The sequence below is a fragment of the Lepidochelys kempii genome, chromosome 6 (assembly GCF_965140285.1).
Source record: "Lepidochelys kempii isolate rLepKem1 chromosome 6, rLepKem1.hap1, whole genome shotgun sequence".
NCBI classification, from domain to species: domain Eukaryota; kingdom Metazoa; phylum Chordata; order Testudines; family Cheloniidae; genus Lepidochelys; species Lepidochelys kempii.
In genome coordinates, this window is record NC_136385.1 from 14,759,576 (window position 1) to 14,773,980 (window position 14,405).

Genomic DNA, 14,405 nt, shown 5'->3' on the forward strand with positions numbered 1-14,405 from the left:
CTCCATCTCCTGCCCCACATGGGGTCTGGACGCACGTGGACAATTCCATCTCTCCCACGCCGGGGTTCTGGATATGAGTGGAACGCCCTATTTGCATCCCACCGTGGGGTGTGGATCCGTCCCCAAGGACAGTCCCATTTTTGCGGCGCCTGGCGGGGAGGGCATGGAGCCTGCCCCAGTCCTTAGTGACCCCTTTTTGGTCTCTCTCCCACTTCTCTGCATCTCTCCCCCGCCCCCCTTCTCTGTGCCCCCCCTGCTCCAGATTCACCTGGTGGAGTCAGACCCCAACCACTTTGCCTCGCAGCTGGTGCAGACCTTCATCCACTACGACACCACGGAGCACAGGCGGGATGAAGAGCATGCCCAGCGGCTGGTGGGGCTGGTGCGGGAGCGGGGCCTGCACCTGGACGGCTGCCTCTCCTACTGGGACGACTGCATGGTGCTGACGGCCCTAGTGTGTGAGCAGCTGGGCCTGCGCTGCAGCCCGGTGGCAGCCATGCGGGTGGCCAAGCAGAAGAGCCGCACCCACCAACACCTGCTGCGCCGGCGCAAGGAAGCCCCACTTGGCTGGGCCTCAGAGGCGCTCTATGCCGTTCCCTGCTGCCACCTGGAGAGCCACGCTGACGTGGAGCGGGCTGCCCGCCATCTCTCCTTCCCCGGTGTCATGAAGCTAGAGTATGGGGCGGGTGCCGTGGGGGTTAAGCTGGTAGAGAATGTGCAGCAGTGCCACCTGCACTTTGAGAAGATCTCACGGGACTTGCGGGAGGATACGGATCACCCAGGCATCGGGCTGGGCTGGGGCAATGCCATGCTGCTGATGGAGTATGTCTCCGGCACAGAGCACGACGTGGATATTGTGATTTATGATGGGCGCATGCTGGCCGCCTTCGTCTCCGACAACGGGCCCACCCGTGTGCCCCACTTCACCGAGACAGCAGCCAGCATGCCCACCTGCCTGGCGCCCGACTGCGAGGCCCAGCTGGTGCGCGCCGCCTACCGGTGCTGCTTGGGCTGCGGCCTGACCAATGGCGTTTTCAACGTGGAGCTCAAGTTGACGGCAGCTGGGCCCAAGCTCATTGAGATCAACCCCCGCATGGGAGGCTTCTACCTGCGCGACTGGATCCAGGAGATCTACGGGGTGGACATCATGCTCGCCTCTGTCATGGTTGCCTGTGGGGTGCCCCCGCTGCTGCCCACCCATGCCCAGCCCCGCACCCACCTGGTGGGCGTCATGTGCGTGGTGTCACAGCACCTGAAGGCCCTCAAGTCCACAGCCAGTGTGGAGACATTGCAGGCCCTGCACGAGCGCGGCGTCATCCGCCTCAACCTGCTGGAGGATGAGCTGGTCACCCGTGAATATGAAGAGCCCTACTGCAACGTGGCCTGTGCCAGCCCCAGCCGCCGCGAGGCTTGCCTCAAGGTGCTGGGTGTCTGCCAGGTGCTGGGCATCGACTCACCCCACTATCCTGTCACCCACTTCCTCTCTCACTTCAAATAGCACCCAGGGAGCCCCCGGGGAGGGGGCCACCCTGCTGCTTCTGTCCTGTTCCCCCCATTCTCCCTAGGGCCTGCTGGGCTCAAATCCGGTCCTGGAGGAGCCCCCGGCCTCATCCTCCCTGGTGTATTCCCACCAGCTGGGGCACTGGCGCATGCATTACGTGGCTCCTCTGTATCCCAGTGTTGTTGTTTTTTCCCAGCAGCTGCCCCTTTCCCCCCAGGAGGGAGCTGGGGGTCCCTAGTGTCGTCTCAGGCAGGCGTGGCTCTTACCAATGTGTGCGTGACATGGGATTGCATCAGTATGGCGTCTGTTCTGCTCCCTCTGGGGCTCCTCCAGCTCCCCCACCCTCCCCCCAGCTGCCCTGTCCTGATCCTCTAGTTCTCCTCCCTCAGCTGAACTGTCCTGTCCCTGGAGGGATCCCCCACCCTCTCTGCAGACTCTTCCCTAATCCCTTCTTCCCCACTGAGATCCTCCAGTTGGCTCCCGCTACCAAGTCCACCAGCCCTGGGAAGGACTGTAGGTCGCGGACCCTAATCTCCTGGGCACGAGCTCAGCTCTGGCATCTGTTCACCCATGGTGGGGAGGAGGGGAAGGATTGAGGGGCTGGAGCCTCCAGGAGTGGAGACTTAAGGCTACAAGTGGCCCTCCACTAACAAACCACTGTACACATGTTCCTACCCCCCACCACTCCGCTCCTCAGCCACCCTACCTTAGCAAATCACTGTATGCTACCTCCTCAGCAACCCTACAATAACAAACCACAGTACACAACCCCTCCGGTGCTCAACCCTACTGATAGCAAACCACCCTATGCAACCCGCTCATGTGCTCGTCAGCAACCTACCAGATAACAACAAACCACCGCATGCAGTCCCTCCCATGCTTGTCAGCAACCCTACAATAACAAACAATTGTGGGCCAAGTCCTAGCACAGACCCTGCGATAACACATGCCCTATACAAACTTCTCACTAGGAAACCTACAAACCCACTGAACCTGAGACATTGAACTGACCCGCTTGAGCTTGCAGCCCCAGCGCTTGAACAGCCTGCACTGATGCGGGAACCCTAGCCATGCTAACAAGCAAAAACAGGGCTCCAGAGCAGCCCTGTGCTAACTAACTAGCATGCCTAGCCCCAGGGAAGGACAAAAAACTTACACTAACAAAGCAGGCACAACCCTCCAGCAGTTTTGAGGGCTGTGGATGCACAGCCCCAGTGCTTCTGAGTGACCCTCCAATAACAAACCAGTGTGTGGAGCCCCAGTGCTTCTGAGTGACCCTCCAATAACAAACCAGTGTGTGGAGCCCCAGTGCTTCTGAGTGACCCTCCAATAACAAACCAGTGTGTGGAGCCCCAGTGACCCTACAATAACAAACCAGTGTGGGGAGCCCCAGTGCCCCTGAGTGACCCTACAATAACAAACCAGCGTGCGGAGCCCCAGTGCTTCTGAGTGACCCTCCAATAACAAACCAGCGCGTGGAGCCCCAGTGCTTCTGAGTGCCCCTCCAATAACAAACCAGCGCGTGGAGCCCCAGTGCCCCTCCAATAACAAACCAGTGTGTGGAGCCCCAGTGCCCCTGAGTGACCCTACAATAACAAACCAGCGTGCGGAGCCCCAGTGCTTCTGAGTGCCCCTACAATAACAAACCAGTGTGTGGAGCCCCAGTGACCCTACAATAACAAACCAGCGTGCGGAGCCCCAGTGCTTCTGAGTGACCCTCCAATAACAAACCAGCGCGTGGAGCCCCAGTGATTCTGAGTGCCCCTCCAATAACAAACCAGCGCGTGGAGCCCCAGTGCCCCTCCAATAACAAACCAGTGTGTGGAGCCCCAGTGCCCCTGAGTGACCCTACAATAACAAACCAGCGTGCGGAGCCCCAGTGACCCTACAATAACAAACCAGCGCGTGGAGCCCCAGTGCCTCGGAGTGACCCTACAATAACGACCCAGTGTGCATAGCCCTTAGCATCCATAAGTGACCCTATAATAAGCAAACCAATGCCCTGAGAGACCCTACAATAATAACAAACCATTGCACATAGTCTTAGTGTCCCCAAGTGATCCTACAATAACAAACCAGTGCACAGCAGCCCAAGTGACCCTTCAATAACAACAAACCAGCATGCACAGCCCTGGCATCCCTAAGTGACCCTACAATAATATCAAACCAGAAAGCACAGATCCTAGCATCCTTAAATTATCCTATAGAAGCAAACCAGCGTGCAGCACCTTGAGAGACCCTACAATATTAACATATCAGCGTGCATAGCCCTAGTGTTCGTGAGTGACTCTCCAATAACAAACCAGCGCATGGCACCCAGAGAGACTTCCATAATAACAAACCAGTGTGTGCAGCCCCCGTGACCTTACAGTAACAAATTAGCAGAAGTAGAAGGAAGCAAGACTCAGGTCTAAAGGAAGCTTGGTCAGGTTCTCATCCTCTTTAAGAGCCCATGGATTCCTGCTGCTTCCTCATGACTGGTGTTATTGATGTCACAGCAAGAGATTGTGAGGTCATTGGGGATGATGACATCATCAATGAGGGGAGGAGCATCTGGAAATTGTGATGTCTTAAAGGGGCAGAGGCCCTGAACCAGGGCAGAGGGAGGTGGGTGGGAGATGGGAAGTGACATTACCATGGTGCTTGTAGCCATGGCATCCCATGCCAGGGTACCCAAGGACAGGGGCATTAGCAAGCCCATCCCCCTGTCAGCATTGGCTGGAGTTCCTCGTGACACTCCCCACCTCTGTGTCCTTCTGCCGCCTCTGTAACCGGCAGCAGACGGACAAAGTAGTCCCTCCCCAATAAAATGCCATGTGCAAATATGCAGGTCCCTGAGGCATTATTGGCACCCTGAGCTGCAGCAGGGTTGGAAGAAGATCCAGCAGCCAAGGAAGAGCAGGACATGGAGGGAGCCAGTGGCAGAGAAATGAGGCATCGTCAGCTGTCTCCCTGTGCCCCTCCTGTCTGCAGGGTCCGTCCCAGCAACTCCTGCACCATGGGAGCCACAGTACCATTGCCCTGGGGCTACCTGGGCCCCAGCTCCCTCCACCCCAGAGTCTCCCCCTCCTGGGTCTCAACTGGAGGAGCCGCAGCAGAGAAGATGATGATGGCTTCTCCAGGCCAGCTCTGCTAAGGGGTCACCTTCCTGGCCTCTGTGGCCCTACCTTTTCCAGCAGCTGCTGCAGATAGACAGAGCCCATAGTGCCCATCCACCTCCTGGGCCTCCTCTCCCAGCTCAGCAAACCTCTTGGAGCCCACTCTAAAATGGAGGGCAGCCTGGGGTGCCCCAGCTCCATTCTGAACAATGAGCAAGTCACTTTGTGCTTTGGGATCCCTCGCAGGCCCCTTCCCTGCCCCCAGACTTGCCCTTTTCTGAGGTCAAGATTCTGGCACTTCAGGGACAAACAGCATGTGGGACTAAGAGAGCATCAGCCCATCCAGCCCCCTCCCCAGCTATTGCCTAGAGGGGCCTGAGCCAGGGCCCTGGGATTCAGACTCAGCTGCCTAAAATGCTGGGGTTCTGACCAGTTTGGAGTGAAGAAATTACTGCCCCAGATCAGACCCATGGGCCCAGCCAGCCCTGTACATCTGCCCCCCACAACCCGAGATCAGACCTGTGGACCCATCCAGCCCAGTAATCTGGCTCTGATGCAGGCTGGGTCAGAGGACAGTGCAAAACTCTGCAGTGGAGAACTGGGCTCATCTCTCAAGACCTTGCCAAGCAGGGGCCCTGGCACAGATCTCTGCATGGGGGGCTGCTGTCAGCTCTGATGCCCGTCTCCCCAGTGCCTGCGTGGCACCCAATCCTCACACTTCCGTTTGCTCCCCAGCCAGGAGGCCAGCAAGCAGCACCATCCACATCCCATTGGCCTTCACCAGTCGTTGGCAGAACCCCAGGTCATGCCAGCTTCACCTCCATACCCAGGCATTGCTAGGTTCCCCAGGATGCTCTTCACTTCCCAGAGGCATCCCCCTGGGCATGGGGCCTGCAACACCATTGGTTCAACTCTGGGGAGCCCCCGCAAGCAGGATGGAAGTGTGTGTGGGGGGGGGGCAGGAAAGCCAAACTCACCTAATCCTTCCCTGCATCACTGCTGCCCTGGGGCTCTTCCTTCCTCCCCTCCTCCCCCCCCCCCCCCCCGAGCCTGGATCCCCCTGCATCTGCCACCAGGTATGGTGGGTGTTAAGGGCAGGCTACCTAGACCATGTCATTTGGAGTCCTGCCCCGCAGCTGGGGAAGGATGTGGGGGAGCCTGCTGCTTTAAGACCACCCCTCACATGCTAGCAGGATGGCGACAGAAGCAGGGAGCCACCCCATGCCCAGCTTTGGGGAATGCCCAACACCTTGAACGTACCTCCTTCCCCTGCAGAGCAGTGGCCCAAAGGGGCAAGAAGGGCATTGGCTCTAGCACTGGGCAGAGGTGGCCCATAGGGAGAGGAGGCTGCACATCCAGAGCCCAGCATGGTCTTGCATCCCTGTTTCAGCAGCATCCTGCAGCGCCCAGCCCAGTGCAGAGCAGGTTTCATGAGCAGGTTTTTGGTGACACTTCTAATGACAGGACCAAGGCTTTGGAGCTGTGGGACACAGAGCCTCCCTAACCCCCGTGTGATGAGAGGCAGGGGAGACTGAGATCTGGCTAGGGGTGGTGGATCGCATCTCATTTTTTCCCCTTCTGCTGAACCAGCATGGCGCTAGGGGGCGCTGTCCCCAGAAGTCTGTGCTGACCCCAATGCCCCAGTGTATGTGTGTGTGGGGGACATACACGCTGTGCTGTGGGGAGCAGGGTGGAGGCTCAGCACTGGATGCTCTCTCTTACCAGTCAGTGCTCATGCTAGCTCCAACCCTAACATATCCTGCTCTGTCCCAGCCACAAATCCTCCTCTAAAGGACTACACTGTTTTGTACAGTATCTCTGCCCCTTCTGACATCAGTGACCTAGTCCTGGCACCAGCATAGCTCTTTTGCTAGGGGCAGCTGACCTCTGAGACCTTGCAGATCATCTTCCCAGCAGAAGAGAAATCAGTGATGTGAAATATGGATAGAGTCTAAGGTAACTCACTTTATTTACATACACGAGTCCTGAAACAGAGGTGGTCAAACAGCACACAGGACAATCCGTGCTTCCATGTGGCTCAGCCCAACCCCAGTGCCTGGTTCACAAGGATCAACTCTGCCTCCAGAAACTGACTCTAGTGAAAGCCCAAGGCAGACAGCAAACTTTCCCACCTCTCAGGCAGCTCCCTCACCCCCAGGATCACTGCCTACCAGAACATTGCAGAACCCAAAACAACCAACCACCCAGTACGTCTTCCTAAGAGTCAAAACCTGCTTGCTTACTGAAGAGTGTGTAATGGTGGCATCTGCTGAAAACGCCTCTAAGTATAGCCCTGAAGAATGAGGCTGGGCCAGTCAGTGCCATAACACAGAGCCATGAGTGGTATAAGCATGCTGGTAATTCTGGTCTCCCTGTGGCCCATGAAGCAAGGTACTGAGTAGGGGGAATCACAGACTCTTAGGCCAGAATAGGCCATCTCGCTTGACCTCCCCCCCCTCCTCCTAACACAGGTCCTAGATCTTCTCTTACAAGCTGATTTACAGCATATCTTCTAGACAGATTGCTAATCTCCTAAAAGGGGGGCAGATCCCCCAGCTTCCCCGGGAAACTTGCCCCATATGCGCCAGGGGAAGGATTAAAGAGAAGAGGGAGGAGCAGACACCCCTCTCCCCCGCAAGCAGCAGGATCTGCTTTGCCCAGAACTGTCTTACTCAGTGGATTCCTAAGGACACCAGCTGTTCTTGCCATCAGCCCCACAGTATCATGTGGCTGGCTCTCTGGTGCCCTTGCCAGGCTGAGATCCAGTTACAGGGAAAGGCAGGAGGGGGGTGGGTCAGATTAAAGATCATGAAAAGGAGAGAGACAGGGAGGAAGGGTGCCAGAGGGGGGTGAGGAGAGTGGCACAGAGTGAACTGAGCTCTGATCATCCCCCATGAAATTCTCTGCCACCAAATTGCTAGGGTGTAGCATGGCTAGTAATTGTGGGATAGGAATAGGAGGGGAGATTTCTCTGGTGTTGTGGCCTCCCCGGGAAGATGTCTGTATTATTTTATGAATATTATACGTACCTCTGCTCATTCAATTGTATGTTACTCACTGGGATTACAAAGGTGGTTCATTCCAAGAGAAGCAAACACCTCATAGAGTCCTCACATCATCACCTTGGCAAATCCCCAGGGATGTGGCCTCCTCGCAGATCACGTGCTACGCAGATCAATCTGCTCCTTAAGATCTTTCATTTATGTCCATCACTGGCAATCTTGTCATGCCAACAAAGCTTTTGGCACCCATGTGATCACTGTCAATGTAGCAGCTCTCCTGAGTAAACACGTTTTGTAATTTACTCATCCTCCATCCTAAGAGCATGTCTGCACCAGGAAAGTGAAACCTGTGCTGATAGAGGCAGTTGCTTGGGTTCGACTATGAATTTCCTTATTGTTGATCTTGTCTTGCTGCTATGGAGCAGCCGATGGAAACAATGAAAATCATTCTGCTGCTCTTCAGCCTTCCTCAGCACCCACATTTCACTGCTGTAGAGCAGAGTTAGCGGAATTGGGATTTTATAGATCTGCAGCTACGCAGCAAGCTTGATGTCCTGGCATCTCCAAAGAGGCAGCCAAAGGGCCTGCAGTAACATGGCAGTGGCTGCTGTTATATGAGCGGCCACATCTTTCGAGAATTCTCCAGCACTGGCTGTGCTTGATGTCCCATCCCGACAGGTAAATACTGAGCTGGAGAGAGTCCCCCTCTCCTCCCCCCATTTACTAATGGTGAAAAGACAATGCAAAGAACAACTGCTGGGAAGTCTATCCCTACCCTTCCTGGATTGACTGGGTCTGGGATGGCTGGTACAGACAAAGGAACTTGGAGAGGGGTAAGATCTGCCTCAGCTGGCAGGAGATGAGAGAGAGACAGGATTATAGGGAAACAGACTGCCCCACCTCCAGATCTAAAGTTGGGGTGTCTGGTTAAGTTAAGCCTCTCAGAGCTTGTCTCCACTTGAAAGCTGACTTAGATTAAGGTAAAGTGTGAATTTAAAGTGCAATATCTATTCCTGATCAACTCCCTGTGTGGGATAAACTAAGCAGGAACACGTTCCGTAATTCCAGCACGAGTGTTCATGCATGGAGTTCATCAAAGGCTGTCTAACTGTTCCTGATTTGCTCATTCCCTAGACAAGTCCTTCATCTGGATACGGGGAGGACCTGTGTTGCTTTAATCCTCTCTTATCGTTCAGCGTTCCTGCTGTTGAGATGAAGTGATGCTGTGTTTCGCGAAAGGCTGGTTTAGGTCCCAAAGGCCTGAATACAGCTGGCCCTACTGGGAAATCACAGTTGGTACAGGGGACTGCAGCCTCATGACTACATTTAGATGATGGTGCAACTGGACCCCAGGGAAGTGAAGGCAAGGGAGTGGTGCAGGGGCAGTGTATGCAGGCCTCCCCCCCCCAACGGAATGGGGATGAGTGACCCATTGTTCCTGTGGGTCCATCCCCATGACAGCACAGTCCCCCATGCAGCCAGTCTGTGATCCCAGGCAGTGCAATGAGCAACGTCCCTCAAAAGGCTGCCCCTGGTCCCAAAGCAAGGGGAGTGTGGTTGGGGTCGAAGGAAAGGGGACAAGACCAAGCTGGGGGCAGTGAGGGGGAGATAGAGTTGGCTGGACTGACAGACCCACTCTTCCCAGCCCTGAGAGTTAGAGGGACTGAGCCCCTAACCTACCAGTTGGAGTAGGTAGGAGCTGGGAGAGCCATGATGCTCATACAGGGGATTAGTTTCCAAGCCTCATGCAGCCCCAATCTGGGTGTTTTACTGTGAGAGTCTGCACCCTTATGTTCACCACTTCTATAGGACTATGATAAATCTTATATGAAGTAGGCCTTGTGAAGTATTGTGACTGGACCCCTGGGGTACAGCCTGGAACTGTGGGACCTCTCTGCCCCTTTAACTCTCCAGCCTGGGCTGTCTCTTACAATGCAATGCTGGTGACAAACAGCACACCCCTCCAGGCACTGTGATCACTCAGCCATCAGCATGTGGACACCCACACCCAGTTAAATTGCATGAAGGCTCTCCAAGCTACTCATCAATTATACAGAGAGGCATCACCAATCACCCCAGCCCTAAGCCTTACACCCCAGAAATACACGTCTTACAATGCTCAAGAATCCCTTGGATAGTGCAAGCTCATTAATTAGTTTGCCACTCCAACAAAGGGTAGTGGACATGCAACAGCCCTTGTTAACCTGAGTTAAGATTCTCTGAGCACTTCGACCAAAACCACATGCTTTTAGGTAAAAGAGGAAACAGATTATTAACTACAGAAAGATAGATTTTAAGTGATTATAAGTAGTAGACATAGAGATCACATATGAAAATAAACTCACTCTAAATTCTACAGACTAAGCAAGATCTGATTCAAGCAGTTTCTCACTGTAATAGATGTACCAGACAGCTTACAGTTCTTAATACACAGGCTGCATTCCCTCTCAGCCTGGGACCAATCTCCCCGGTTCAAAGTCTTTGTCTTCCAGACGATCTTTCAGGTGATGAGATGGGGAGGACAGAGGCCAAGTGGTGATGTAATCAACCCTCACTTAGACTTTCTCTCCAGGTGCTAGAAAGATCCTTGCTGTGACATTAAGGTTAGGCAGCCCCCATTGTGTATGTGCCCTCTCTGAAGAGGCTCTGGGAGAGTGGCTTCTTCTTGATGGGCCATCAGCTCCTGTCTGGCTGGTCCTGATGTAAATCCATCTCACTAGCTGCTTCTTTGATACCACTGAAAGGCTGGCTGTGGGTGTCTCCTAACCTCACAACATATTTCAGTACTACGCCCATAGCAAAACTTCATAACTTCACATACAGTGGTAGTACACACAATTCAACAAAATATTAATGTTCAACAGATCAATTCTTCTTAACTGATACCTCATAAGGCATACTTTGTACAAAACATCACAGTCGTGAATATGGGGGTTCAAGGTGCTATTTTGAGGTACAGTGTGCCACACCTCCCCCCTTAGTTTACGGCCAGAGTATTAGTCACTGACTAATGCAAAGCAGTGTGTCAAGGTTCTTCTTTAGGTTTTGACAATGTAACTCCCAAGTGTTGCTAAACATTGTAGTGTTACCCATATGCTCTTGCAAAGGTCTGTGTACCTTTTAACGCTTTGTGGATCTGTTTAGTGATGTCAAAAGTTAGCAAGTGTGCTTTCTCGGAGTTGCTAAAAAGCATCTAGTTGTATGTTCGCAGCATTTTTAACCCTTCTGCTTCTCCAATTGGTGTTAATTCAATGTAGATATTAATGTTTTCTAAAGTGTAGACATTTAGCCATCAAAGCAATGAAGTGGTATGCAGGTAGAGCAAGTTGTATAGGCCTGTGGTGCCCGCGCTCCAGCAAATTTGGGTCCTATCACTGCCTATCACCCCCATGTGCCTGCCCTGGAGTGTTCCCCGGCCCCACCTGCCGCTCCCACATGCCTCCCCCGAGTGTCCCTGCCTGCCCTCGGCAGCGGGCAGCTGTCCCGGGCAGCTCTGCGCTGCTCTTCCTCGCTGGCCACAGGGGAGTGGCACCAGGAGCAGGCTGAGGCGGCTGCTGCACCTGCAGAGGCGGGAGGTGCATGGCAACCCCCCCCAGTAGGTGATTCCGCTTCAGCTCGGGGGGTGGGGGGTGGCTTATCCTGGCTGGATCTCCTGAGCAGCAGCCTGAGGGGGATTGAGTGTCATGCCAGGAGGGCCCCCCCCTCAGAGACTGCTGGTGCCAACAGGGAGAGGGCTGGGGGGGAGTCCTCTCTGGCTCCCCACCCCAGCCCCAGGGTAGCCTGCCTGCTGCACCCCAAATTCTTCATCCTTGGCCCAGCACCACGCCCTGCACCCCTTCCCGCACCCCAACCCTCTGTGCCAGCCCAGAGCCCGCACCCAGCCCTCCTCCCAGAGCCTGCATCCCTCCTGCACCCAAACTCTCTCCCAGAGCATGCACCCCAAACTCCCTCTGAGCCTGCACCCCATCCTACACCCCAACCCCCTGTCCCAGCCCAGAGCCTGCACCCATTATCCAAACTCCATCCCAGAGCCCGCACTCCTCCCATATGCAAACTTCCTCCCAGAGCCTGCACCCCAAACCCCCTCCTGCACCTGTTCTGGGCACCACTAAAAATTATACAAACCTGCCAGCCCTGGTGGTATGCCTAGGTTTCCCCTTCCATACAGCAACCAAGGTTTACTATGGTTTCTCTGGTGTGAGAAGCTCCAACTCTGTTTACAGGTATTAGCTGAAAAGCAGCATTATCATAGGGCTTCTTAACACAGGGTGTGTTCTTATTTACCACTCCAAGCATGTTCAAAAACTTTCCCCCAAAATCATGCATATTGCACCTTTTCATTAGGTTTACCATCAGCCCCAAATTCTTTGTCATCAGGTTTACTATTAGCATCCACATTTTTATCATGAGATTTAACTGTAGCATCCACCCTGTATCACAGATGGGCATTTACAAGTATCTTTGTCATACTATGCCTTCTGTTTAGACAGTCTGTTTTGTTCAATACCAATTGTGTTTTTCAACTCCTTCCTGAACCTTAGCATATGTTCAGTTACTGGCTTTTCTTTCCCTTCAGTATAGGTTTTCAATCCAATCGTATCTTTTGGGCTTTAGTACCCCAGCGTCTGGTGAGGTATGGCTGTCGGGAGAGTCTGCACATTGGCTGGCCCTGTGTGGAGCTGTCTCCCAATGCCAGGACTGTCTATATACAAGAAATCCATCTCCACTCTTGAGGTTACCCTGTGTTCTCCACTCCCAGCATTAGGACCTTCCCAGCCTCCTTTTCCTAGATGGTTGTGATCTGTCCTCTCTGGGTTCAGAGTGTCTACTCTTTGGTCAGATGCACCTTTTCCCAGCAGCTCTTCCCTTTGCTGCAGAAAAATCAAAGAGACTTTCTCCCTTTCCTTCAGCAGTTTTTGGGACTTTACCCTTTCCCTCTGGGGCCCCAGCATAATATTCCTTCCTGCTGCAGGCAGACACCTTAACAGCCTGAGCTACAGGGAAAAAATCATTTCCCATAAGCATGTCTGTGGGGATATCGTCTGCTACCCCCACCTTTAATTCACTTTCTAACCCATCAGTTTCTATGCACATTCTGGCGAAAGGCACAAGAATACTGAAACCTCCTACTAATAAAAGCTCTGCCATTAGTCCTGGCAATGCGTCACCTTCTTGAATTACACTCTGCTTAATCACAGAAACCTCTGCACCTGTATCTTCCCATCCCAGATATTCCCTGCCATTAATTTGGACAACCTTTATGTGTTCCATGCCTGCTTCTGCAGAGGCTAATCCCACAGAACCAATATTACAAGTGTCAGGCGCCTCAGAGGCTCCTGTGCTGAGGACAGCAGCATTAACATGGGCTACTTGTTGCCTTCTTCCTCCCAGCAGGTGATCGATAGAATTACAGTGACAGCATCTTTTGGTCTCTTCTGTTTTCACAGGAGGTTTGGAATGTGGAATAGAGGAATGGTTCTGAGGAAGTGAGTGCCCAGCCATCCTTGTGCTTCCCAGAGGTAAAACAGGACCCTCCCTTCCCACCAGGTTTAAACCCCCCTTTCTGTGACTTACTCTGAGTAGATGCCTGGGTCTGCTCAGGGCCATAAGATAGAGACGCCATCTCATCCACAGTTTGCATGTGTTTATCCCATAGACGCTGTTCGACATCATCTTTATATATGCCTAGGAAATGCTCCTGAGCAACAAGGCCAAACATTTGTTCAAAACTTTCAACACCTTTCCCCCTCACCCATTTTCCCATTAGATTCCCCATGACTCATACCAGCATTTCTCTTAAGTTTCTAAATGTCACCCTATCTGAAATCATTTCAAACCTGTTTCTTTGAATTTACAGTAATCTAAAGTATCCTGAATTGGCATTTCATTGGGTATATTCAGAGCTTCACGAGTTAATTTTGCAATCAGGGTGGGATTTTCTTGTCATCAGGAATCACATGAGCTTCACACAGACTCTCAAAAGTAGTAAACTATTCTGTGACATCACCTGTCTCTTTATATATAGGACATAACTGGTCCCATTTGTGGATTTTTGGAGAAATGGGAATCATTAGGGTGGGATGGCTCCGATTCTCCTTTTCTAGCAAGTCCAATTGGTGCCTCTGCTCTTTTTCCATTTCCTCAGCTTCTTTGGCTTGCAGTTCTAGTACTCGTTCGTGCACTGCTTCCTTTCTGCCTGCCTCTCTCTCTGTATCCACCTGCTTTAGCTCCAAGATTCATTGGTGCTCTTTTTTGTTTTTCTGCTACCTGCAGCCTGTACAGCTCTAACTTTGCAACTTCATCACTCTCACTCATTTTTATGCCTTTCTGCTGCTATTTCTCTTTCCCAAAATAAGCAAACAGAAAATAACAAACTTGTAACTCTTTCTTGACTGTGTTCAGGCAACCCACTTAAAGCCTCACTTAAAATATCGACACCAATGTATGAAGTGCAAATCTCGATCAGAACAAGAAGCTGTGCTTTTCACCCTCCTTACTGTGCCACTGTGATGGGACCCCTGGAGTACAACCTGGCACTGGTGTGCCCGTCTCACTCTCCAGCCTGGGCTGTCTCTCACAATGCTATGCCTGTGACAAACAGAAAAACCCTCTAGGCACTGTGATCACTCAGCCATCAGCATGTGGCCCCCCCACACCCAGTTAAATTGCATGAAGGCTCTCCAAGCTACTCATCAATTAAGAGAGGCACCAGCAAATCACCCCAGCCCTGAGTCTTGCACCCCAGAAATATACCGTCTTACAATGCTCAAAACTCCCTTGGACAGTGCAAGCTCATTAATTAGT

The 14,405-nt window shown here is 52.9% G+C and overlaps 1 protein-coding gene across 1 annotated transcript in view; it reads left to right on the plus strand.

Annotated features, from left to right (window-relative positions):
- Positions 1-5,651, plus strand: part of CARNS1 (carnosine synthase 1) — a 29,529-nt gene extending 23,878 nt beyond the window's left edge. The window contains exon 10 of the mRNA XM_073346853.2: positions 263-5,651. Coding sequence (XP_073202954.1) covers positions 263-1,498 — 1,236 coding nt within the window. The 3' untranslated portion in view covers positions 1,499-5,651. The remainder of the gene's footprint in view (positions 1-262) is intronic.
- The last annotated feature ends 8,754 nt before the right edge of the window (positions 5,652-14,405 follow it).